This window comes from Rattus norvegicus, chromosome 1 (assembly GCF_021556685.1).
Source record: "Rattus norvegicus strain SHRSP/BbbUtx chromosome 1, alternate assembly SHRSP_T2T, whole genome shotgun sequence".
Classification (NCBI taxonomy): Eukaryota; Metazoa; Chordata; class Mammalia; order Rodentia; family Muridae; genus Rattus; species Rattus norvegicus.
In genome coordinates this window covers 91,918,975-91,945,543 of record NC_141534.1, presented here as the reverse complement: position 1 = coordinate 91,945,543, position 26,569 = coordinate 91,918,975, and the positions used below count along the sequence as shown (strand labels likewise).

Below are 26,569 nucleotides of genomic sequence, written 5' to 3'. Positions count from 1 at the left end.
TCTGCATTTTTTCCATCTCTGTAGTCTCTCTCCCCATCTCTAGGCCCTTCCCTCTGTTCTCCCCACTCAGCTCCATGGGCTCCAGAACCCTAGGCTGCCTGGGCAGGGCGGTGGCATGGTGTGGTTGGAGGGGGTGGCCCCGGGGGTGGGCCCTTCATCCAATGCAGCTCGCTCTTCTCATCAGCATTCTCCTCGAAGGGCCCCCCAGCCCCGACCAATACGATCTCCCCCTCCTCTGCTCCCCTCCCTCCTTGCTCCCTGCTTGCCTCCCTCCCTTCCTCCTGCCCGCCCTCCTCCCTGCCTCCCTCCCTTCATCTCTCCCCACCACCACCACCACCACCACCACCACCACCACCACCACCACCACCACCGCAGCCGCCGCCGCCGCCGCCGCCACCGCCACCACCACCACCACCACAACCACCATCACCACAACCACCACCCTACCCACTCCCCCACCCCCCCGCGCTCCAGGACTCAGCGCGGGCGGCGTCGGCCTAGGAGGGGCGAAGGAGCGGTGGCGGCAGCGGTAGTAGCGGCCGACAGCAAGGAGGCAGGCCGGGCTGGGGACACGGAACCGCCAGCGGCTGCCGCTCACAGGGGACCAGAGTCCGCGGCCAGGCCCTCCCACCGCGAGCGGGCCGGCCCCGGGACACCCCACCCTCCTCCGCCTGCCCGTTCCACCTGCTTCTCTCCATCCTCTCCTCCCACCTCATCTCTCCACCTCGTCTGCCCCTCTTCTTGATCTCACCAGGGCTGCCAGTTACCCTGTCCTCTCCAGCCCCTTCATTGACCGGCCTCTCTTGGCCCCCAAGCATGCTTTTCCCCTGGGGACTGAGGGCTTGAGGACTCCCGGCCCTAGCCTCATCCAGGGCAGGGCCAAGTCTCTGGGGGGAGGGGGGGAAGGGGGCGGCCCCCTCCCCCCCGGCAGGCCCTCCCCTCCCCCACTTCCCCCGATGGCCGGCTTTCTTTTCTCCACCCAGTCCTCACCCCCAGTGCCCCCCCCAGGCCGGCCCGGCTAGGGGAGGGGGCGGGGGCCCTTTCCTGGGCCGGCTTCCCCCTCCCCCGGCTTTGCCTGTGCCCCCCTCCCTTCCGTTTTCACCTTCCTCTCCTCCTTTCCTCCCTCCTTCCCCTCCGTTTGCTCCTTCCCCCTCTCCTCTCTCCCCTTCTCTCCTCCATTTTCTCCTTTCCCCTTCCTCCCCTCCTGGCCCGCCCTTTGCTTTTCCACCTGTCCTTCCTCCCCGCTGCTGGGGAGACACCGTTTTGGATTAGTTGGGGGCCACCGCCGGCGGCGGGGGAGGGGGCCCAGTGGACTGCCCTCTCCCCCGGCCCCAGCCTCACCAGCACCCAGCGTCGGAGCACCTCCTGGTTGTCGTTCCTCGGGCCTCGAGGGAGCCCAGCCCTCCGTCCCACCAGGATCCGTAAGTGTCTGCAGGGCGGGGATTGGGCTGGGTCCTGGGTCCTGGAAGGCCAGGCTCCCTGCCCGGCTGTCCCCCCCCCCCCCCCAGTCCCTGCTCCCTGTGGATGGCAAGGAAGCTATTCCTCACTGCCTTGTGCCCTCCCTGTCAACCTCTCATTCTCCACGACCTCTTCTCCTTTTCTCAGCCTTACTTCTGGGTACACACCTCACACCTGCCCTCAGCCCAGCTTTCCGGGGTGCTGCGGGCTGACTGGCTCCCAAGGTAGCCAGCTCACTTCACTGGCTCCTGGTTTGTTCCTCCCCCAAGCTTGGGTCCCAGACCCACACTGGCTCCTGACTTGTGTGTTCCTCACTTGTGTTGGTTCTCTCTCTCTCTCTCTCTCTCTCTCTCTCTCTCTCTCTCTCTCTCTCTCTCTCTCTCTCTCTCTCTCCTTTCACTAAGCCTTACCATAGGCCCTGTCCCATTGCACCTCCTGTCTGTCTTCTGGAAATGCCTTTCTATCGTCAAGTCTGCATTTCTCCTGTGTCCGGGGCCTGTCCAACTCTGCCCAACTTCTCTGTTCCCGGCTGTGTCTCGCCGGGCTCAGCGTCTGTCTCTGATGAGATGCTAGTTCTCATCCAGTCTTCTTCCCACTCTGTCTTTCCATTCTCTCCTGATCCTCTCCACCTCCAGCCTTCATCTCTCACCCTTCCGCTTCCCTCCCCCAGACCCCACTGAGGGCCCCCAATCTTCCCCATCCACCCTTCTCTCCTCTGTTCTAACCTGGCGCTTCCGCCCACCGCCCAGTCTCTCCACTTCCGAACCACACCATCGGCCTTTTAGCTTCCACCCCTCCCAGTACCTATGGACTGGGGACTCTGGGATCATCTGTGCCAGCTGCTGTGGGCATCCAGTTTGACTCAGTTTCCCTCCTGACTCATCCCCTCTTTAGCCTTTGTGGTCAGTCTCCCTGTGCACTTCTTCCTCAAGCCTTTTTATCCTCCATTCTGCCCCCTGGCCTCAGCCTCTGTAGGCTGCTATGCAGCTGGTCCCTAGCTCACACTCTGTGTATCTGTCTCAGGTTGTCTCTGTCCTCAGAGTTTCATGTTTCTTTCTCCGCTCCCTGTCGTTTTGTTTGTTCTGCTTTTGGAGATAGGGTTTCCTATAGCCCAGGCTAGCCTGGGACTCACCATGGAGCTCAATCTGGCTTTGAACTCCTGACCCTCCCGCCTCTGCCTACTGATGGTAGGTATGGCAGGCATGTGTCCCTACACCCTGTTAGCCCCTTGGTTGTTATACTTGTTGTTAGTCATCTTCTGTCGGCCCCTTGTCCTTTACATGTGTCTCCCCTTGCTCATCTCTCCTCCAACCTGTAGGGCCTGACCCACTCTCCTCAGCTCCCCTCTGTTTCTTGCTCTGTTTCTGTCCATTTGTATCAGCCTGGCCTGAGTCTCCTGGTCTGTGAGTCCTGGACCTGCCTGACATTTCCCCTCTGCTCCTGTGGTACCTCTTTGTTTTTGAGACAGGGCCTAACTGTAGTCTAGGGATTCACTCTGTAACATAGGCTACCCTCAAGTTCACAGTGATCCCCTTGCCTCCAGAGCAGGAATTACATCCTGGTGTGAATGTCTTAGTGTCTGTTCTTTCCCCCCACCTAGCTGTAGTCACCACTTTCGGGAAGGGGCTATCTTTCTGTGCATGGCCCTCTCTGTGTTTATTCACTCCCCATAAGCCATTTCTGCACTGTACCTCTGTCCTTTGGTTCCCATCTGTCTGCCACCTGTGGGTCCCTGCCCTTCTGCCCTGCCTCCCTCTTTTTGTCTGATCCCCATTTATTCCAGATGTCCCAGGATGAACCCCTCCACCCCCACTCTTCCCCTTGAGAACTCTCCTCTAGCTCTCCCAGAATTCCTTGCTCCTCTGTCCTGGTCAAGTCTCCACATTAGATCTAAATTGCAGTCTGCAGCCACCAGTCTGTTGAGCATGTCCTCATATCCCTTAGGCTGTCCTCATCAAAGGCTGAGGAGTGTGGGGACGACTTTCTCAAGGTCACCCAGTGAAGTAGGGGCAAGTATGGGACTGATTAGGCACCCTTTCTCCTTGACCTGAACTTTTCAGGCCAGAGAAGTGCATTCTGAGCCTGGGCTTGTGACTCTGGCCTTTCTCGGGAGTTCTTTCCATGGTGCCAGGTGGGATGTCAGAGGACACTAGACACATGTCACAGTGCTCTGGGCTCCGCAAGAACCCTCTTCCATTGGACCATGGTCTACAGCCAGGTCCAGGGATCCATGTGCACATCTGGCAAAACACATCCTGCCCCGTAGTTACACTGTCAAAGGCCTGGAGTGCCCAGAACAAACCTGGACTCCCCGAGGCTGGATCTGTAAGGAGAAGTCATGTACCACACCCTAGCTCCCCCAAACAGGGTGCAGGCAGGGTTTCAGCACCCACCTCTTACAGGCAGTCTTCCAGCTTTCCTTTCTTCCTACCAGACTCTCTGGTCTCTTGAGTCAGCCTGTGCCTCCCTGTCCTCTGTCTTTCTCTTCCAGTCGCTCACCCACACCCCATGCACTGACAGCCCCTGGTCTGGCCTTGCCCTGCTCCCCTTCTCTGGTGTGTGTCCCTTGTGTCTACATCTTCCAGTCCCTTCCCTGCCTCTCTCCCAGTCCTGTCTCCGATCTCCTTCAGCTCTCCTTCCGTGTCTCTGTTTTTAGCAGTTTCTGACATCCGTCTGCGCTTTCACCTCTGCCTGTTTCCCTTCCATTCCTGTATTCTGAGTCCCGGCGTCTTTACTTTTGCGGCCTCTCGTCAGATACTTTTTCTTTTCCTTCCGTTCTCTCTCTTCTGTACTCTCTCTTTAGGTTCTTCGCTATGTTCCTCCCTCCCTGACTCCCTCTCTTGCTCCTTCCTCCCTTCCTCCCCTTCACCAAGTTTCCCAATTCTGAGATTCTTTCACCCTTCAGACCCTGGGTGCCCAGGCCTCTCTCCCATGGGATTGTGGGAACCAGGGACGTCGGGAAGGTGGCAAGTGAGGCTTGGGATGGGGTTGCCTAGCAACCACTGCATCCTCTCCAGCCAGTTTCTGTTGCCTAGTAACAGCTGCCTGCCCAGAGACAGGGCGGGACTGGGGTGGTGGTAGCACTTTTCAGTTTCCTGTTGGGGTGGGGCTGGTCCCCAGGATCACTCCTACTTGAAATTTCTAGTAATGCCTGTCCTTTCTGTAGCCTCTGACCTTTCCATGTTCCAGAGCTCAGGACTAAATGAGCTTGGTGTCCCCAGTGAACTGGGCCTTTCAGAACTGTGGCTTCCTCCCCAGTGATGTCTGGGAGGACTGTGCTTGCCACCCTACCCAGCGGCTTTCCTAAGGGATGCTGCCCCCTCACATCAGCCATCTCCCGTGGGGCTGGGGGGTCTCTCCGCAGGTGGCGAGTGGGGGCCGCGGCAGCTGCGTCCCCATGAGGAGGGGAGGAAGATGCCGGCTGAGCTGCTGCTGCTGCTGATAGTCGCCTTCGCCAACCCCAGCTGCCAGGTGCTGTCATCACTGCGCATGGGTGAGGCCCCAGCACCCTGCCTCCTCAGAAACTCTCCCTCCAGGCCCCTCCTGGGAGCTCAGCCATACTAGTACCAAAGTGCTCTGGCCCCAGCTTCTCCTCCTCTGGACCCAAGAGTGCAGATACTCTGCCATCCAGCCTCAGATCCAGGAGTCTAGGCCCCTTCATACCTATACCTCCCTCTACTCTAGAGGCCACAAATCTGAGACCCCACAGCTACCCTTTCTCAGGCCCCAGGAACCTGGCCCCTCCCAACTCCTGTCTCCTTTCAGCTGCAATCCTGGACGACCAGACCGTGTGTGGCCGTGGTGAGCGTCTGGCCCTGGCCCTGGCCCGAGAGCAGATCAATGGGATCATCGAGGTCCCAGCCAAGGCCCGAGTGGAAGTAGACATCTTTGAGCTGCAACGGGACAGCCAGTACGAGACCACGGACACCAGTGAGCGGGGTCTCAGGGGCGTGGGGTGAGGCAGGGCAGGTGGGGCCTTGGTCAGTCCCTCCATGCCTGGCCTCTTCAGTTCAGCCTTGTACTCCTCCGCCTGCACCTGCTCCCTCCCTGCCTGCCTGTCTCTGTTTCACAGAAGTGACTGCAGCTGGGTTGAAAGGCCCAGACTGAGGCTTGGGACTTTAAAATTCTCTGGTGGGTCAGAAAAGGTGTTCTGGGACAGTCTAGACTGGGGCATGCTGCAGCGAGCAGGAGGTGGAGTGTGGCACTGTTCAAGCTCTCCCTGCAGAGCAGGCTTGCCCTGTGGCAGGTAGGGCCACAGAAGTGTCTATTGATGATCCCAGACTCGGAAGTGCTAGTACCCGCTATCCTAGTGGCTTTCTGTGGCCGGAATAAAACACTGACCAAAATAACCTGCAGAGGAAAGGGTTTATTTTAGACTGCAGGTTAAACAGGACAGTATGGAGGGAAGCCAGGACAGGAACTCAAAGCAGGAAGCTGGAGTCAGGAACTGAAGCAGAGGCCATGGAGGAGCGCTGCTTACTGGCTGGCTCCTCTTGACTTGCTTTTCTATATTACCCCATTTCTACTTTCCCAGCAGTGGCACCACCCACAGCTGGTTGAGCCCCCTCCTCCACGTCAAGCAACAATCAGTTGCCCCTGTCGGCCAGTGTGATGGAAGAAAATCCCCACTTCCCCAATAACTGTAGCTTATGTCAGGCTGACAAGGAACTGAACAGCACACTGGCCTAGCTGTGCCAGCACGGATCATAGCTCTTTGTAACCCTCTGTATTAAAACATAACGGAGCAGTCTTGACACACACTTTTAATTCCAGCACTCAGGGGGCAGAGGCAGGTGGATCTCTGGGAGTTCGAGGCCAGCCTGGTGTACACAGAAAGACTGCCTCAAAAAACAAAATGAAAACAAAACCGAAAGACATGTTTCTATACTGGGCGTGGTGGCTCCACCTGTAGTCTCAGCACTTGGAAGGCTGAGGCAGGAGAGTTGCTGTGAATTTTAAGCCAATCCTGGCTACACAGTGAGATTCAGGCCAGTTTGAGCTATAGAGTAAGATCCTGTCTGAAAAACCAAACTAAACCCGAACTCAAAACAACAGAGCGGTTAGGACTGAGATGTGCCTCACTTAGTGTTCATAGACATGGGTTTGACTGTAAGCACAATAAATAAACAACTTAAACAAGTTTCTTTTCCACTGGCCTTACCATGAACTTTCTTAGATCATGTGGGTTTCAAATCACCAATGGGGAGAACAGGGTGTGTTTTCGGGCTTTTTGACAGGTACATCACAGACACAGTCTGGAAGAAGCTGGCCCAGATAGAGGCTTGAAGAGGCAGAGAGAGGGTAGAATAGGTGTGCTCCTAGAGTTGAGCCAAGGAACAGGGTGTGAGGTGAGGCCTTCTTGACCAGCTGGCATCAGTGTGTGTTTGAGGGGATCCTGAAAATGAAGCCAAGCCTGAGGAAAGTGGGGGCCCACAGTCAAAGTGAGATTCCTGGCATGTCTGTAGAGAAACTGGATCTAGCCATTCCTGAAATAATCCTAGGAAATCATGTTCCGTAGCCATGTCTGACATTAGTCCACAGTCCTGTCAGTGGTGTGGTCTAATTTATGTTCTTATCTGCTCTCCGTGTCTCTCTCCTTCCCTCCATTAACTCACCATGGCCTCACACATTCTAGGCAAGCTTTCTAAACAGTCATACTGTTCTCTTAAGCCATCCTGAGATCCTGCCATGGCTCGCTCACAGCATCTAAATGGGACGTCATGTCTCCAGCGGACTTGTTCCTTCTGTGCCCTCCATGTTGAAGGTCCCACTATTTGCATAGGACCAGATGCCTGAAATGGTCCATCTCTCTCCTGAGAGCCATTAGTCCCACTTCCTGTTTGTCTCCAGATTCTGTTCGTGTCCATCTCCTCTCTGTCCTCTGTAGCCCTGCCCTACTTGAGGGAAGGCCAGCTCAAGGCACACACCACCCACCTCATTCACCAGTCATCCGGCTTCAAGTGCTGCTTTTACAGGGAGGGCATTATGGGGAGTAGAGTGACTGAAGAAGTTGGAAGGGAGAGGAGGCCAGCTCTCAGTTTGTAGTTCTAAAGGAGGCTTACAGAGCTGGGCATAGTGGTGCAGACCTGTAGTTCCAGTACTTGGAGACCTAGGCAGGAACTTATGAATTCAAAGGTAGTCTTGTTTACATAGTAAGATCTAGGACAGCCTGGGCTGTATAGAGAGACCTTGCCCCAATACACACATACACACACACACACACACACACACACACACACACACACACACACACACACACACGATGATGTGCACATGCTTTCCCGTGTTCTCTTGGCTTGGCCTGTCTCTCTGTGCCTTTGTTCCCCCATGGCTCCCTCTGTATGAGCAGGCTAGGGACTGGTCTTCTGAGATCCAGGCTGGTGGAGGGGGAATCCACAGCTCTGACCCTCTTGATCCTCTCTTAGACCAGGTCAGTTTTCTGAGGGTGGGGCAAGAGCAGAAGCAGAGGGTCCCTGACTCTGGTTTCTTCTTTGCTCTTCACAGTGTGTCAGATCCTGCCCAAGGGGGTTGTGTCTGTCTTGGGACCCTCCTCCAGCCCAGCTTCTGCCTCCACCGTGAGCCATATCTGTGGGGAGAAGGAGGTGAGGTTGGGGCATGGTGGGAGAGGGTGTTGGGGTGAGACTTGAGTCCTTGACAAGCAGCATCTCCCCTTCTGTCCAGATTCCCCACATCAAGGTAGGCCCTGAGGAGACACCCCGCCTTCAGTACCTCCGCTTTGCATCTGTCAGCCTGTATCCCAGTAATGAAGATGTCAGCCTGGCAGTCTCCCGGATCCTCAAGTCCTTTAACTACCCCTCCGCTAGCCTCATCTGCGCCAAAGCTGAGTGTGAGCGAGGACTGGGTCTTCTGCCCTCATTCTCTTTAGGCACCCTTCCCAAGAGCCCTTGTGTTCCACAGGGTTCCCCAGTCCAACAGGAACCTGGCTCGTCTAGTTCCCACTGCGTCTTTCCCCTTCAAGAACTGGGTTATCTGCTTCCATGGACCACCTGCCCCTCTTGTCCTAGAGAGACCCATGTGACAATGAACTCCTTTTGCCCAGCTCTCATCGGGCTTTCGGGATAGCAGGGAGCGGGGCTGGCACATCATTTTTAGAAATGTATTACTAATTTTGAATTAGTGTACAAAATATTAGATTTTATTTGACATGTTTATACGTATTTATCATGCCATTTTGCTTATAACTGCTGCCCTCTGCGTGCAGCTCTTGGTCTAGGGAAGGCCTCAGGCCACAGAGTGGTCCAGGAGTTTAGAGAGCAGGGCACAGACACAGAGCCGGAGGAGATGTGCAGGGCCTTTGGAAGGGGTTCTGAGCCATCTGGGAGGCTCGGTGCCCATATCCTAGGAGTGCTGTCTCTAACTGAACTTGAAGCATTGGAGAGTATGTTCTGATCAGGGGCCTTGGTGGGACAGAGGCTTGGGGCCCCAGAATATAACTCCAAGAGGTCCTGAGGCCGGAGTATGGAACGGTGAATTCAAGGGGTCAGAGAACCCTTGGAGATTTCGAAGCAACAGCACAGAGTGAGGAGACATGGTCAGATCTGTGTATGGAGAAGTGACAGGCGGTAGCAACACACATGTATCAGAGAGACCAGAAGGACACAAAGCAGAAGTGGGTTAGGTGAGATGGTGGCAGTTGGATGTCAAGCCACGCCTCCTTGAGGAGAGTTGACTGAGGCAGGGCAGGGTGTGCAGGTGGTGAGTGATACCAGAACTCAGTAGAGAAGAGGAGAGCATTCTGTTCAAGTGAGCACATTGGCTGTGACATTCTTTGAGATGTTCAAGTGTGGTGGCCTGGGGGCGGGTTGTGAGTGTGGAGTTGGGGGAGGGTACTGAGCGTTGGAGCTCCTAGAAGGAATTTTTCTCGACGAGCAGCTGCCGTATGTCAGACTCTCGTGTTAGGACAGCCACGAGTGAGGTAGACACAAACGATTGTCCTTGTCAGACCTTTCCAATGACAAGTCAGGCAAAAGCCGTATCTGGTTGGTTGGTAGGGTCAGTTCTCTGGAGAAGGAGGAAGGTCAGACGATTGGAGTGGCTGTAGGGAAAGTAGTGGCTGTGGGCCTCTCAGAGACATCAGCTGAGGAAAGAAAGGTCAGGGGTCAGCCATCAAGGGACCTGGAGAAATGGGGTCCCAGGTAGAGAGACAGCCAAGGTAAAGCCACAGGACAGAAGGCTGACTGGGGACACTGAGGAGGCCCATGTAGATGGACCAAATACAAGCATTAAATGACAGAGGAGATGAGAAGCTTGGCACAGACCAGGGCCACATCTGTTTCCATCCGTCTGGCTGCTGTGTGGGGAGCAGGCTCAAGCAAGTGTGGCCGATGCAGTAGGCGAGAGATGGCAGTGGCTTATGCTGGGGCGGAGACCGTGTGGTGTGGTGTGGTGTGACAGGCTCCGATGTGTTTTAAAGATAGAGACTGGGTAAATGAGGGAAAGAAAGAGAGAACCCAGGCTGCCATCAAGGTTCTGGCCAGAGAACTGGCACATGGCTGTCAGCTGAAGGATGAAGACAAGTGGAGAGACAGTTACTTGCTGTGTCAGACATTGCAGTGAGTGATCAGGAAGGGGGGGGGGTCAGGCATTTGGAAATCTGGGAAGATTCTGTACAGGGGTTGTACTTGGGAGTCCCTCAAAGAATTAAGTCCCCAAGCCCAATGTCCCAAGAGACAGCCGCTTCGTCTTCTGAGCATGGCCTCCAGTCTCTGGCCCAGCTGCCATTGCTGGGAGAGGGAAGGAGCGTTTGCTGGCTGTGTCTGGGCAGGCAGAGGTAGGGCTGTAACACAGGGCCCGGCCCTCCTTCAGGCCTGCTGCGGTTAGAAGAACTGGTGCGAGGCTTCCTCATCTCCAAGGAGACACTGTCCGTGAGGATGCTTGATGACAGCCGGGACCCCACGCCGCTACTCAAGGAGATCCGAGATGACAAAGTGTCCACCATCATCATCGATGCCAACGCGTCCATCTCCCACCTTGTCCTCCGTAAGGTGGGTCCTCTCCTCTTATTTTCCATAGAACTGAAGCGGGAGCAGATAACCTCAGTGGTGGGAAGTGGGCTTCATAGGGTCTGTTTTGCAGCTCCCTGGTCACATGACCTGGGACTGTCCCTTTTTTTTTTGTCTGTGGAATGCAGCCATCAGTTGGTCTTACCTCTTTGGCTTGTGATGGTGGTGAGCCTACAGTAGGGAAAGTCCTTAGAGTGAGGCTGTCCCAGAGTAGACGTCAGAGTCATCAACAGGACTCTGTTGTTGCTATGCGTTTGTGTCTTATAAAAAAGAGTTATTATTTTAAGTATGTATAGGCGGGGGTAAGGGTGTGTGCAGATAAGTGCTGGTGCCGTTGGAAGCCAGAAGTGTGAGATTCCCCTGGGACTGGTGGTGGAGGCAGTTGTGAGCCAGGGGGGTGCTGGGAATTGAACTCGGGTCTTGTGCAGGTGCAGCACACACTCCTAACTGCAGAGCCATCTCTCTAGCCACTGTTGTTTTTGAGCCACTGTTGTTCGTTTTGGGTAGTTCAGGCTGATCTTGAACTTGAGAACTTTAGGGTTTCTTTAGAGCTCTGTGTATACCCTTACCTGGGGCTCTTCCCCACCATTTGGGGTAGATATCTTGAACATTGTATAGACATGGAAGCTGGGATTCTAGGGATTTTTAGAGGCAAGGGCCCAGAGCACATGGGCCCCCATGGGCTCAGCACATCCATCTATCAGTGAGCCACACTCATTAATCATTCATTCCTTTCCCCCGTTTAATGTTTCTTTATAATCAAATTTGTATTATTTTTCTCCGTTTGTTTTTCATTTATTTTTCTCTTAATGAAAACTGTATGTCACTGCTGATTGTAGGCCGCCGGAAGAAGTGTTGATCAGGCTCTTGAGGATATAGAGGGCTTAGGGAAGACGCTCTGGGTTGACAGGCCTCCTGGGCAGAGACCTCTCCCAGGGTACTGTGTGCATTGATTGAGGTCTCCTCTCTTCTGTCTTGCCCTGCCCTGATAACCACGTGTGCAAGCCCAGCTCCCGCCTCACTTGCATACAAGCTAGAACCCTGCAGTGTTAGTGTGGGGTCAGGATGGGGGTTTCTAGTGTGAGGAAGATGGTACAGCCTGTCCTCCTGGGGGGTCATAAGATGGAGGGGTCAAAGGATGAGACTGAGGGCATTGCCTTAAGCTGCAGAATTTCATTTTCTCCTTTCCCCCCTCCTTCCTTCCTTCCTTCCTTCCTTCCTTCCTTCCTTCCTTCCTCCTTTCCTCCTCTCCCTTTCCTATCCTCCTCTCTCCTTGCCGTCCCTCCCTGCCCCTCCCTCCTCCTCTTTTTCTTTTGATGTTTCTGGGGATTGGATCCTGGGCCCTGTGACTGTTAGTTGTGGGCTCTGCCATTGAGCTGAATCCTCGGCTACTCTGTCTCATTTGAGCCAAGATCTTCCAAAGTTGGGCAGTCTGGCCTTAAGCTCGCTCTGTAGCCCAGACAGGCTTAAGCTACTTGAGTAGCTGGAATTACAGGCCTGTGCCCCTAGGCCCGGTAGCTGGGTTTCTTTTTGATGGATGATCAACCAGCCTGAGCCCTAAACATTGACAGTGCCAATGACATTGGGTGTCTTAAAGGTAAGGGTAAGGTTCTGTCCTTGCCTGCCCCATGTCCCAGGTTTCCCTTTGTCTCTGGTAGAAAGTGTTGAATGCCTTCACTGGAAACAGTAGACATCCAAGGGCCCTGTTCTCTGTTCTGCCTGGCTCCAGTCAGCGTGGTGGGACGCAAGGGACCCAGGTCCCTCCTGCCCTCACTGTGTCTCCTGCTTGCTCATTCTGTCTGGGTGTCTCTTACTGTGTTCCCACCGGGTGTCTCCTCACCAGGCCTGTCTCTAAATCTCTCTTCCCCTCTTGGGTTCCCCCGTTCTCTGCCTCTCGGCCTCTCCTGTGTCCTCCAGGCTTCGGAGCTGGGAATGACCTCAGCGTTTTACAAGTACATCCTCACCACCATGGTGCGTACCCTGCCTATACCCTCCCCACCTCCCACCTACCTCACCGTGGCCCTACTTCAGTCCTGCCTCAGGCCTCACTTCTTCCTCTTGGTCCCAGGACTTCCCCATCCTGCATCTGGACGGTATCGTAGAGGACTCCTCCAACATCTTGGGCTTTTCCATGTTCAACACCTCCCATCCCTTCTACCCGGAGTTTGTGCGCAGCCTCAACATGTCCTGGAGGGAGAACTGCGAAGCCAGCACCTACCCTGGCCCTGCGGTGAGACACCCTGTGCGCTGACTCTGGGGACAGGGCCTGTGACTCTCATTCTGATCATACCGGAACCCTCTGGTACCCAAGACCTCATAGTGAGGCCCGTGATGAGTCTGACCCAAGTCTCCTCTCTGTAGTGCAGGCTTCTCCATCATCAGCCCAGGGCAGCATGGCCTCAGGCGTTTGTACTCCCAGCCCTCCCCTCCCTCACCCCTCCCCCGTTTCTTATGCACTGTCCTGCAGAGCCAGCAACTCCCCCTCACAAGGCTTTTGTTCAGATGTCTCCTTGGTTGAAAGACCTAACTTGTGCCTCCTATTTTATTTTATTTTATTTGTTTATTTAGAGACAGAGCCACACTACGTAGCTCTCAATACTGCCTCCCCCCGACCTTTGTTCTGAGGTGTGTTATCCCCTTGATCCCCGGAGCTGGGCTCAAGGTGGAGACAACTGTTCCTCCATTCTACCGTGGAGGAATCCCAAGTTCAGAAAGGGACTGTGGAGACAGGAAATACTAGAACCAGGATCTCAGCTTGGAGAGCTTCCATGCCCAGGATCAATACTTAAACTCCTCTGTCTCCTTGTCCACCCTGTGTTCATCCTTCCCATAGCATGAAGTGCCCCAGGTATGCGCAGATGGTACAGTGACTGTCTTGCCCACTTACCTTAGCCATGCAGACCTGGGAAGCTCAGGAAGAGAACTGGCTGTCTAGGTTAACTCCTCCCAGATAAGTCAAGCATAGTGGCACATGCCTATAATCCCAGCATTGGTAGGTAGAGACAGAAGGATCAGGAGTTCAAGACCAGCCTCAGCTACATATCCAGTTCTAGGCTAGCCTGAGCTATGTGAGACCCTGTCTTATAGAACCAGAAAAAAACAAAAACAAAACAAAACAGCAAACTCAGAAATAACTTTCTCCAAACAGACATGGCCACGTACAGTCTCAGCAAGCACGAGACACTCCACTTTCCCCTGGCTGCCCATGTCCCCAGAAAACACTATTAGCCCCTCTCTCTCCCTGACCTACCAGTTTTCCACTCCTGCAAAGATTGGCTTTGTCTGAGGGTTGAGGTGACCCCAGAGGGAGCCTTGGGAGATCCCTTACTACACTGATACTCTCACGTCCTGCCTTACCTCCTCTCACTCAGCTGTCGGCAGCCCTGATGTTTGATGCCGTGCATGTGGTGGTAAGCGCTGTCCGAGAGCTGAACCGGAGCCAGGAGATTGGTGTCAAGCCACTGGCTTGCACTTCGGCCAACATCTGGCCCCATGGGACCAGCCTCATGAACTACCTGCGCATGGTGAGCCAGGAGCAAGGGGCGAGGAGGTGGACGGGAGCAGCAGCCTCCTCAGGCAGGGGCACTGACTGTGTCCACCCTGCCCTCCCTCCGCCTTCTCCCACGCTGACTGTCCTGTGTCCCGTCTGACCATGCCACTGTCCCTGTGGGGATCGTGTGCTCTCTGGGTCTTACTCCCCTGCATCTGTTCTCTTGCATGTGTATTGTCCTCTCTCTGACCCTCCTCTCCCTCCTCCACTTCTCTCTGTGCCTTTCTCTGCTGCTGCCTCATCCCTGCCTGGCCTTTCTATCCATCTCCGGGCCCTGCCTCCCCTCCCTCTGCCCCGCCTCCCGCCCTGCTAGGTAGAGTATGACGGGCTGACTGGGCGGGTTGAGTTCAACAGCAAAGGGCAGAGGACCAACTACACACTGCGCATCCTGGAGAAGTCCCGCCAGGGCCACCGTGAGGTGAGCAGGCCCAGGGTGACGCCAGAGCCCTGCTGGGATTTGGTCTTTGAGGCTTCCAAGAGTATGAACAGGCTCTGTGCTGATGACACCCTGTCTGTCCCCAGATAGGGGTGTGGTACTCTAACCGGACCCTGGCCATGAATGCTACCACCCTGGACATCAACCTGTCACAGACTCTAGCCAACAAGACTCTGGTGGTCACAACAATCCTGGTGAGTGGCCCAAACAGTGCAGGAGGCAGTAGGTAGAGGGCCCTAGTTCTGGGTTTTCCTGAACAGCTTCCCAACCTATCCTAACACCTCGGCACGGGGAGGGGTCCCTCAGCTGGCACAGGTTAATATACAGTGTAACAGGGGCCATATCCCATGCACAGAGCAAGCCCAGACTCTGACCAAGATGTCACCTCCAGCCACAGCCAAAGCAGGAGAGGCACAGACTCTGAGGGGAACCGGGTTCTGTGATAGGCTCTTGACAATCGCCATCGCAAGAACGGTCATTTTGTCATACCTGGCCAGTCTAAAGTGCTGACACACCCAAGCCTGTTCAGGGTCCACCTTGAAATGTGGACACTGAGGACCAGAGAGATGAAATACCAGCCAGTGCATGGCAGATCCAGGACTGGAAGCCCCGTCTCTAAGGCTGAGTCTGATTCATAAATGCTGTGCTTTGAAACAATAGTCCTTGACCCCAAGCACCAAGCCAGGATACAATCCAGTGTCCCGGGGGTTTCTGCTTTCTATCTCTGCCTACATTGAGATGTGGGCCTTGTGTGTCAACAGCTCTTACTTAGTAAGGGCTGGGATCCCCTACACCACAGGCCCTGTACTCAGAGACAGGAGGCTCAGGAGTTCAAGGCCAGCCTCAGCTACATAAAATCCTGTCTCCAAAAATGGACATGCACTAGGCCTTGTTTAGGTGTTTCTTTTTCCACGAACTGCTCCATGATGTTGATGGAGGGTTTTGTTGTCCTGCTGTGACAGTAAAGAGAGTCCCCTGCAAGTCTCTGTCTGCATAGAGTGCCAGGCCGACCCTGACCCTCTCTGTTGCACCCTACTGCCTCCTGCCAACACTATGCCCTGTAGGCAGGGGCCTACACACAGGACCTGGTGGGCAGGAGCTTTCCTGAGCAGCTGGACCTGGGGCCGAGGGAGCTGGACAGCTCAGGTAGCTTTACTGTTCACAGCAGCCAAGGCCATGGCCTGCACCCTGCCTTCTCCACGTGCTCAGCGGCACTGAGCGGGGCCAGCTCACCACTGAGATCGGAAGTTCAGAGATGCTTTCCACAGGGTGTTAGGAACCCTTATTAGCAGACAGTCCTCGGGAAACTTCTGACCTAACGTGGACCTTGAGTACCCCTGGAGAGAAGAGTCAGTGAACCAGTTATAGAGGGACAGATTGCTTGCAGACGGGAAGCCTAGACACTCCCCAATATCCCCACTGAAGGGCCTTGAGGCATGGTTGGTGGGGGCTGTAGGTACTTTATGTGCTGGGCTCCATCCTGGAATTGAAAAAGATGAGACCTTGGTGGATAGCAGAGCTAGAGGTCAGGGAAAGGATTTCAGAAGAGTCCCCGAGGCCTGAGAACCAATATTATTCTTGATCCATGACCTCCATTCTTTTCTTAATTCCTTAAATATTTGCTGAAGCTGCTGTGTTCCTGGCCTGGCCCAAATTCTAGAGAGAGACATGAGTCAACAGGTGCTTTGGAGGAGCATTGAGGGGAGGTAGTGCTGGATGGAGGAGACACGCCAACACCAGGACACCCATTCCAAACGAGATCGGGAGGGGTTCACAGGGATAAAGGCTGACACGGAAGCTGGAGGAAGGGCTCACAGATGTGGTGGCAGTGCACAGTGAACATCCGGGCAGCAAGACCATTGGATGTCTGTCAGTTTAGACAAACATCCTCAATGTGTGTGGTTGGATACATCCCATTGGTCATCAACATTCTATTCTATTCTTTCTTTTTTTTTTTTTTTCTTTTTTTTTTTTCGGAGCTGGGGACCAAACCCAGGGCCTTGCGCTTCCTAGGCAAGCGCTCTACCACTGAGCTAAATCCCCAACCCCCGTTCTATTCTATTCTTGACACAGTGTCTGACTGTGTAGCCCTAGCTGCCCAGCAACTCTGTGTAAACCAGGCTGACCTCAGGTTCATAGAGATCTGCCTGCCTCTGCCTCCTAAGTGCTGGGATTAAAAAACCGTGCACTCACAGGCCTGTCTGGACCACGCATCTGTAGTGAGCATGGCTGTCGGAAGTGCTGGGGCTGAGCACACTGCTGAGCCGGCCTTCAGCTCTCACAGGCCTGAGCCCAGCCCCTTTAGGAAGTCACTTTCAGAGGAGACAGAGGCAGGGGAGAGTCCAGGAGCATGTTGAAGACTGCCTAACCAGAAAGTCTTCGAGCTGATTGGAGGTGCTTGTCCTTGATGACCGTATCATCTCACTTTGCACTTCTTCCTGTCTGCAGGGTTGTGCTCTGGGCTGACACTGCCATCTACACCTCATGTGACCTTAGCAGCGCTCGCTCTCCTCTGCCCCAGTCCCTTTAAAGTGAGGGGATAAAGGGCTGGACAGATGGCTCAGTGGTTAGAACACTAGCTGTTCTTCGTAGGATCTGGGTTCAATCCTCAGCACCCCACATGGTAGTTGACACTTGTCTGTAACTCCCGTCCCAAGGCACCTGATGTCCTTTTCTGGCCTCCACAGGCACTGCTATGTGTAGTTCAGAGATAAACACGCAGGCAAGACGCCCGGACACAGAAAGTAATAAGATTAAAACTTCTAAGTGAGGGAATAAGCAGGGTATGGTTGTGTATGCCTTTGATCCTAGTACTTGGGAGACAGAGGCAGGCAGATCTCTGTGAGTTCAAGGTCAGCTTGGTCTACAGAGTGAGTTCTAGGACAGTCAGGGCTAAAGAGACCTTGTCTCAATAAAAACAAGACAAAACAATAAAAAGCAAAGGGCTAAAGGACTCCTAAACAAAGACCAGTTTAGGTCAGGATCCGATAGACTGCACTCCTAGAATTTGTGCACGTGGATTTCAGTCCTGGCTTAATAATAGACAAGCAGCCAGTCAGGATGATCTAGAACCATTCCTACTTTAATTTTTGTTTATATTTCCAAGAGATTACCTGTCCCTATCCTGTCTCCTGGTGGGGATCAAACCCTCACTGGGGGATTCTAGGCAGGGGCTCTACCACTGAGCCACGCCCCCAGCCCCTCACTGGGGGATTCTAGGCAGGGGCTCTACCACTGAACCATGCCCCCAGCCTCTCACTGGGGGATTCTAGGCAGGGGCTCTACCACTGAGCCACGCCCCCAGCCCCTCACTGGGGGATTCTAGGCAGGGGCTCTACCACTGAGCCACACCCCCAGCCCCTCACTGGGGGATTCTAGGCAAGTGTTTTGCCACTGAGGCATACCTCCATCTTCAAGAGAGTTTTACAAAGTGTAACATACTCATACATATACTCGTGACTGTCATGAATTATAAACTTTATATCTTTCAATTTTTACAAACTAAATACACATCACCAGCTCCTTATCCTGAAACCATGTTCCAGTCACTAACTGCCTGCCTTTGGACATACATGAGTTGTGTGTGTGGTGTCACATCTGCACTTGCCCGGCACTGCTTATAAGAGCCATGTGGTTGTGCAGTTAGTCTCATGACAGTCTACATATCTGTCACATGGAGATGCTCACTGGGTTTTGATGTCCACAGTCATTGCACTAAGACACTGTATTGTGTGACTCTTGTGACCTCGTCTCAGTGCTTCTGTGTGTGTGTTTTGAGGAGTGGAGTTGCTGTCACCTCATCTCTGAGCTTCAGAGACGTGACTAAAAAGCCTTTTCCAAAATGGCTGTGGAGCGCCTTCTCCCTGCCGTGTATGACTGAGAGAGTGCTTCTCCATGCAGAAAGGACCACCTTTGTGTGGACTGCACATTTGAAAAGTCCTCTCTGGGCATGTTTTTGAGAAGCTGGAGATTAATAAGTGGATGCATAGCTGTCATCCCCAAACTTGGAGGTTCTAGACCAGCCTGGGCCACACAGAGAGACCCTCTCTCAAAAAACCAAGGACTGGGGATGTGGCTTCTTTGTAAAGCATTTGCCTTGCATGTAAGATGCCCTGAGTCCTGTCCGCACTGCCCCCCAAAGGGGAGGGATGTGACCTTTTCATTAACTTTGGAGTTAGACTTTCTGGAGTCATGTCCTTTCCTAATATGTGTATCACAGACAGCTTCCCACCCTCCATGAGTCACCTTGTCTAATTTTTCTTAAATGATATATTTATAATTTTTAAATTTCATTTTATTTTTATTATTTTATGGGCATCTTGGTTGGGTTTCTCTTGCTGTGGTAAAACACTGTGATCAAGAGCAGCTTGGGGAAGAGAGGGTTTGCTCTGACAGCTGGTAGGTCCATCGTGCAGGGAGCTCAGAGCAGGAATCTGGAGGCAGGAACTGATGGAGGTCAGGGGATCGCGCTTAGTGGCTTGTTCTCCATGGCATCCTTAGCGTGTTTTCTTATAATTCCTGGGACCGCCAGCCCAGGAGTGGCGCCACCCACAATGAACTGAGTCCTCCTACATCAATCGCTAATTAAGAAAACACCCTACAGGGCTGCCCACAACCCTATTTGATGGAGGCATTCTCTGATCTCATTCTCTGAGTTGAGGTTCCTCCTCTCAGAGGCTCCAGCATGTGTCAGGTTGACATACAAACCAACCAGCGCAATGTGCATGAGCGTTTGCCTGCGTATGTCTGTGTGCCTAAAGAGGCTGGAATAGGCGGCGGCAGATCCTCTCAGGCTGGAGTCACAGGTGGTTGGGAGCTGCTGCGTGGGGCTAAGACTCAAACTCTAAAAGAGCAGCCCTGAGTGGGCTCCAGCCTGCCTTTCATTCTTGGTTGTATCTGTCGATAAAAAGGTCTAAGCCGGGCCAGCAAGAGAGCTAAGCCAGCTTAGCAAGTGAAGCACTTGCTGTGCAAGACTTTACCTGAGTTCAATCCCCAGAACCCACCCACAGGCCAGACCCTGCCTCAGAGTCAGAGTGAAATGAGGCCTGCAGCTAGCTCAGCGGCAAGCTGTCTGCCTGGCACGTGAGTGCCAAACCCGTACTCCATTTCCAGTCACACAGACAGGGCACGGGTTTTAATTTAATTCCATTTATCTATCAAGCTTTGTGTGTATGTATGTCGGTGTCTCTGTATGTGTGTGTCTGTCAGTGTGTGTGTCTGTGTCTCTCTGTGCATCTCTGTATGTGTGTATGTGTGTCAGTGGATGTGTGTGTGTGTGTATGTGTGTGTACAGTTTACAGGAGTTGATTCTTTCCTTCCATCATGTGGGCCTTGGGTATGGAACGATTTTCTTTAGGCTTGGTGGCAAGCATTTTTACCCACTGAGCCCTTTCATGGCCCCCTGACTTAACATTCAATGTTTCCATGTGTGGAGCTCAGGGGATATGACATCTTCCTGAGAACTGGCTGTTCTCCCGTCTCCTGTTCCTCTTACTATCATGTGTGCTCTACACAGGTTGGCCTGTGAGATTCCAGTCAGTTCTGTCTCTGACCCACCTCACCCTCTTGTAGGACTGCTGAGATTACAAACTCCACCCATCAGATCTGGCTTTTGGGGTTGTATTTTTCTTTTTCCCTAAGACAGAGTTTCTCCGTGTAGCCCTGGCTGTCCTAGAACTCACTCTGTAGACCAGGCTGGCCTGGCACTCAGAGATCCTCCTGCCTCTGCCTTGCAAGTGCTGGGACTAAAGGGTATGCCACAAACGCCTGGCCACATCTGGCTATCACTATTTCACTACTTTTACCCTCTAAGCCATCCTGCCAGCCCCTCCATCTTATCATTCATTCATTCATTCATTCAATCTGGAGTGTGTGTTCATATGCATGTACGTTTGCTCAGTGGCTCCACATTGCCATTGTGGATGTCAGAGGAAAACCTGTGAGAGCCAAGTCCCTCCTTCGCCATGTGGCCAGTGTCTTAATCCACTGAGCCATCTTGACAGCTCTCTGTCTTGTTTTGAAAGAGCTCTCCTTCTCTTCCTCTCTCTTTCCCTCTCTCTCTTGGCCCCTCTCTTCCTCCCTCCCCAAACCTCTCCCTCATTTCTCTTTTCCACTTTCCAGTCTAGAGCTTGATGTTTTGTTAGATTGGCCACAGGCCTTACTGCAGCCCCAGATCTGCCAGTTTCCTCCCCACAACACCATATACCTATACCATACCTACACCATACCTACATCTATACCTACACCATACCTATACCTATACCATACCTACACCTATACCATACCTATACCCACACCATGCCTATACCTATACGATACTTTTACCTATACCATACCTATCCTATAACTATACCTATATCTATCTGTAGCTTTTAAAGTCTTCATCAGCCCAGTGTAGTGATGCTCAACTGTAATCGCAGAACTTGACCAACAGTTTGAGGGCACAGTGTGAGGTCTTGCCTTAAAACAGAAATTTGAGGGGTTGAGGGTTTAGCTCAGTGGTAGAGCACTTGCCTAGCAAGCTCAAGGCCCTGGGTTTGGTCCTCAGCACCAGAAAACAAAACAAAAACAAAAGCAGAAATTTGATGGCATTGGTTAGGGGACAGATGATAAGGCAAAACAAGGGGGAGGGATGGGATTTTTATCAAGAGTTAATAAGGACAGAGGGACATGGTGGCACACACCTTTAATCTCAGCATTCAGGAGGCAAAAATAAATGCATTTCTGAGTTCGAGGCCAGCATGGTGTACATATAGTGAGAGCCTGTCTCAAGCCAAACAAAAAAGCCCCAAGTTAATAAGGACAAAAGTAGCCTCCCTCCCTCCCTGGACCCTCATTCCCTTTCTTGGAGGCGAGCAGCTTCCAGAAATGTCTCTATATTCAAGCACACCCCAGCTCTTTCTTTCCCAGGGAACAGGTTGTTCTGTAGCTGGCGCGTTTTCCCTCTTAATATATCTTATAGACCTTGCTATTTTAGTGGTTGCCTGGGATCCTTTTATGACACTGATGATCTCTTTAACATGTGCCAAATTAGGTCTTTGTTCCCACCCAAGCCCCGCTACAGTGACTTTTCTTGGACCTGTGTTTCTGTGCATAGATGGCAGAGTTGTGGGGCTGCTTCTTAGTGCTGGGCTCAGCAACACGCTAGCCCGTCCACAGGGCTGGGTTTCTTAGAGTCTGATAAACTCGGCTAACAGCCTGGGCTTCAAGGCCAGCCTGGGCTACAATTCAGTGCGACTCAGTCTCGAATGAATGAATGAATGAATGAATGAATGAGACAAACAAATGAAAAGCCCTAGGGGCATTGCTCAGTGGGAGCCTTGGGCTCAATCCTTACTATGGCAAAAGGGGGAGGAGGGGGAGTGGAGTTTGGGCCCTTTTGTTGACTGCCCAGGGCTGGAGTTATGTGTGTGGCATCCTTGCTGCCGACAGACAGAGCCCAGGTCCCCCGGTCTCAGATTCCGAGGTTAGCTTGGCACACGGACCCAGCAGAGTCCCAGCGTGTGCAGGCCATGTGTGGATCTCAGCTCTGTGCTCTCTTTCCCTCTGTTCTGCTTTGGCTGGTGGCCCTGGGCTGGATGCCCTACCCCTAACCTGTTTCCTCCTCTGTTCTGCCCTAGCAGGAGAATCCCAACCCCAGCACACGTTCGTGCTTCTTGTCTCTTACTCTCCAGCTCCCCTCCCCTGACTCCAGTCTGTCTGGCTGCTCCTGCATCCACTCCCCGACTCTGTCCACTTGAGCTCAGTCTGGCACAGGGCTTAAGAGCAGAACCTGGGGCTTTGGAGTCACAGTGACTTCCCTCTGTGTCCTCAGCTGTAAGACAGAGGTAATAATACCGCCCGCCCTCCCACGCTGACAGAGCTGTCACACAGCAAGCCCACGAGAAACGCTAGCGGCCGCCGCTATTATTAGTGCCATCTCACATCCCCGTCCCCGCGCGCTAGCTCCACACATTTGCATTTAGAGAAGCAGCTTGGGAGGGAGAGAAGCCCCAGCCTCCCTCTATCCCACTGGCCCTCAGCTTTGTGGTCTGAGCGCATGGGCCTGTGGTATAACCTGGTCTCCTGGGAAGAATGGCTGTCTATGGCTTTTCAAAAAACTCTCCCCAAACTCCGAGACTTAAAACTATTACTTTTTATGATTCTGAGGCTTGATTAGGTGGTTATCAATTTGTTCCCACTGGAGCTCACCAAGAGGTGGCTGGCCAAGAAGTAAGAGAGCCTGAATATCCATGGGTGCTCCTGTTGGCTTCCAATCCCTGACTCATCTGTCCTCCTTTTGGCCGGCCTTGGCTTTACTTACATGGAGGTCTCAGAACTGCTCTGAAAGCTGGGGCTCCAGAATTTAGCCAGCTACCAAGAAGTAGGTGGCCACCTGCTGATGGAAGGGGGTGATAAAGTGAGGGGGGCAGTGGAATAGGATAGCCACATCTGCCACCTGCTCTCAGGACATCAGTGCATGTGCATTAAAAACAAGCCCAGGCCTTTCATCCCAGCTATTAGGGAGACTGAGGCAGGGGACTCCCAAGTTCAAGGCTCCCTTGGTCTGCAGGGGTCTGGGCAAGTTAGTGAGACCTTGTTTCAAGACTCTGCCCGTGAGGAGCTGGAGGCCTGCCTTAGAGTTAGTGCTGGTTTGTCTACCCTGCCCTGGCCCTAGATTCAATCTCCAGCTTTGCAAAGAAAAAAAAAAAAACAGTCTAAAAATACTTCCTTTAGGGGTTGGGTATTTAGCTCAGTGGTAGAGAGCTTGCCTAGCACGCGCAAGGCCCTGGGTTCGGTCCCCAGCTTAAAAAACAAAACAAAACAAAAAAAACAAAAAGCAAAAAAACCCCACCCTTCCTTTAATATAGACTTCTGTGAGAATTTAAGGCCGAATCACCTGGGGTTGATGAGAGGACTCAGCAACCAAAGGCACTTGTCCCAAAGCCTGAGGAGCAAAGTTCATCCCTGAGACCCGTGAGGAGGAGAAAGGAGGGATAGACTATGTAGAGCGTCCTTTGACCTTTACATGTCTTCTCTGTGTGTGTGTGCTGTGTGTTTATGTGTGTGACATTTTTACCCACATAAACACACACACACACAGCACACACACAGAGCCTACATAGTGAGACCTTGTCTCAAAAACCAAACCATATTGGCTATTCTTGTAGAGGACTCGAGTTCAGTTGCCAACGCCCACGTGGTAGCCTCACAATCCTCCATAACTTCAGTTCCAGGAGATCCAGCGCCCTCCTCCGACCTCTTTGAGCACCGGGCATGTATATGGTATGCAGACATCCATATAGGCAAAACACTCTTCTGCATAAAATTTTAAAATCTCAAAAGGACACCAATCAAAAGAACACACACATAGTAAAAGGTCGGGCATTGCAAACTGGCAGGTGTGTGCGTGTGGCCTTAAAAAAAAAAAAAAAAGCAATATTACAATTTGAATGACTCGCTAACATTCATAATCAGGAGATTTTACAAAACAATCCAGGCTTCCAAATTCTCTGCAGTTTCACCATCTGGCATGTCGTGCCTGCCTGCCTCGAGGCAGCTCAGGCTGCAGTGAAATCCTGGTGAGGGACACTCTCCTGGGGCACATTGGTAAAGTTGGTGTAGTGACTCACCACTGGCTGTGTGAAAAAAATATGGAGAACGCTAAATTGAAACCACCCATGTATGCGACGACAGAGAGCGAGGGCTGTCTGGTGGCATCGAATCTGGTCGTGTGTGTACTTGTGCGTGTGATAGGGATAATTTGGGTAATTCGTGTCCTAAGAGAATCTTAGAAAATTTCGTTCTACTTCGATGCAAGCCCCAGTCGGATTCCCCTGAAGCTCCCCCTTGATCCTGGCATTTGGGTGGGGGGTGGAGCCCAGTGAGCTTTTTGGCTGTAGAGAGTCACTTGTCTCCCTGTGACAGTCTGATAAGAGGCTGGCAGAGCCACTGCCTTCATCCCCAAACCCCTCAGCTTTCGGACCTGCATTTCTAAAGGAATACGCTCAACAGCCAGGTGTAGTGTGTAGCCTGTAGTGTGAGCCCTTGGGTAGTAGACGCAGATGGACCAGGAGTTCAAGGCCAGTCTTGTCTATTCATTGAGTTCAGCATGGGTGACATGAGACCCAGTCTCAAAAAAAAAAAAAAAATCACAAACAGGGCCCTAGAGGCAGCTCAGTCCGGCTTGTGATCCCAGTGCTTGGGCAGCAAAGTCAGGCACACCCCAGGGGCGTGCTGGGCAGACAGCCCACCTTACACTGAGTGTCCCGGGCCCGTGAGACATTGTCTCTAGAAAACAACAGTGAGCAAACGCAAGGAGGGCTGCATAGATGGCTCAGCAGTTATGAGCACCGGCTGCTCCCAAAAGAGAGGGATTCAGTTCCCAGCACCGACATGGGGGCTCATACCCATCTGTAACTCAGGATTGTGGGATCCAGCCTTACTTTCTTGCCTTGGTTGGCAACAGGCATGTATACACAGACAAAATATTATACACATAAAATAGATTTTTTAAAAAAAATCAAGGCAGATAGCTCCTGAGGAATGATACCTGTGGTGCTCCACGAATGTGTACAATCATGTCATAAACGCACAATAACAAACAGAAGAAGCAAGCAAGCAGGGATTCCACTGTCCAACTGTCCATCCCTAGCAGATGACCCTGGGCCTCAGGGTCCCTGCCTCAGACTCTGACCCCTGCTTTCTCTTGCCCACCCAGGAGAACCCGTATGTCATGCGCCGGCCCAACTTCCAGGCCCTGTCAGGGAACGAGCGCTTTGAGGGCTTCTGCGTGGACATGCTTCGGGAGCTGGCCGAGCTGCTGCGCTTCCGGTATCGCCTGCGGTTGGTGGAGGACGGACTGTACGGGGCACCTGAGCCCAATGGTTCCTGGACAGGAATGGTTGGCGAGCTCATCAACCGGGTACGGCTGATAGGGGGTGGGGAAGGAGGAAGGGAAGGTGGGGCCAGATCACAGCCAGTGCAAAAGAAAGAGGCAAAAGGTTGAAGGTATGCCAGTAACCTCTGCCCCGAGTGTCCTGGGGCTAGGGAGGAAAGTCACAGCCTTGTGTCACCTCCTGTGTTTTCCCAGGATGCTCCTCTTGGGCGCAGAGGTTTGATGAGTGAATGATGGTGACATAGAGTAGGTATCAGGTAAAAACCTGAAGTAGTCAAAGGAGGCTTCGTGCAGGAGGCAAGGCCAAGACCAAGGTCTGCGGCCTGCACAGAACCACCAGGGAGGCCTGGCACACTTCAGGCACCAAGAGTTGTCTGTTTGGGTTTGGGAATGCAGATCTGTGTTTGGTAGAGTACTTGCATAGCGTTTGTGAAGCCCTGGATTCAAATCCACATAAACCAGGCATGGTGGTGCACCTGTGATCCCAGCGCTTGACAGGTTGAGGCAGGAAGACTCTTTGTTACATTGTAAGTTGGAGGTTAGTCTGGGTTATGTCACTTGAGACCTTGTTGCAAAACCAGCTTAAAAAACAGAACAAAACAAAACAGAGCTCTCATTAGGTGCTTGTGGAGCACCTACTATGTGCTTTGCCCTGTGCTGGATTCCGTGAACAAGGGACCTTGCCCTTCGAGCGCTTAAAGCCTTGTTAGGGTCCAAGAAGTAAATGCCCACAGTCCAAGGCCAAGTAGATTCTGATGGAGCAAACTCAGAAGAAAGGCCCTGGCCCAGCACTCAGAGCTTCCCAGAAGGGGCCATGCTGCCTGAAGTGATGAGCAGGGGCATACAGGGACTCAGGTGTGGGGTGCCCGCCTGCCGTCCGAGCACAGGGAAGGCAGAGGCGGGAAAGCATAGGTCTAAGGGTAACCTAGGCTGCAGGACAAGACCTGTCTGTCCCCCACCCACACAGACACATATAAACTCACTCCAAAAAAAAAAAAAAAACAAAAAACAAACAAAATAACTTCTTGGTGGCCCACGGCATGTAATCACAGCAGACAGGGAGCAGAGGCGGGGGATTACCAATGCCAATCTCAGTCCAGCAAGGACTACATAACGAGACCATATCTCAACCCCACTCCCAACCCACCCCACTGCCCCCACCACCACCACAAAAAAGGGGGAATGATGAAGTGAGGAGGTGAGGAGCAAAGGAAACCAGGTTTACA

The 26,569-nt window shown here is 52.9% G+C and overlaps 1 protein-coding gene across 7 annotated transcripts in view; it reads left to right on the top strand.

Moving 5' to 3' along the window:
* The first annotated feature begins 525 nt into the window (after positions 1-525).
* Grik5 (glutamate ionotropic receptor kainate type subunit 5) overlaps positions 526-26,569 on the top strand; it is a 61,752-nt gene continuing 35,708 nt past the window's right edge. For 2 of the 7 annotated variants that reach the window (XM_087613262.1, XM_087613239.1), the window contains exons 1-12: positions 526-1,421; positions 4,823-4,929; positions 5,224-5,388; positions 7,963-8,060; positions 8,140-8,305; positions 10,285-10,463; positions 12,399-12,452; positions 12,550-12,711; positions 13,853-14,005; positions 14,345-14,449; positions 14,554-14,661; positions 25,167-25,370. In XM_087613262.1, coding sequence (XP_087469388.1) covers position 5,388; positions 7,963-8,060; positions 8,140-8,305; positions 10,285-10,463; positions 12,399-12,452; positions 12,550-12,711; positions 13,853-14,005; positions 14,345-14,449; positions 14,554-14,661; positions 25,167-25,370 — 1,230 coding nt within the window. In that variant the 5' untranslated portion in view covers positions 526-1,421; positions 4,823-4,929; positions 5,224-5,387. 7 annotated transcript variants of the gene reach the window in all.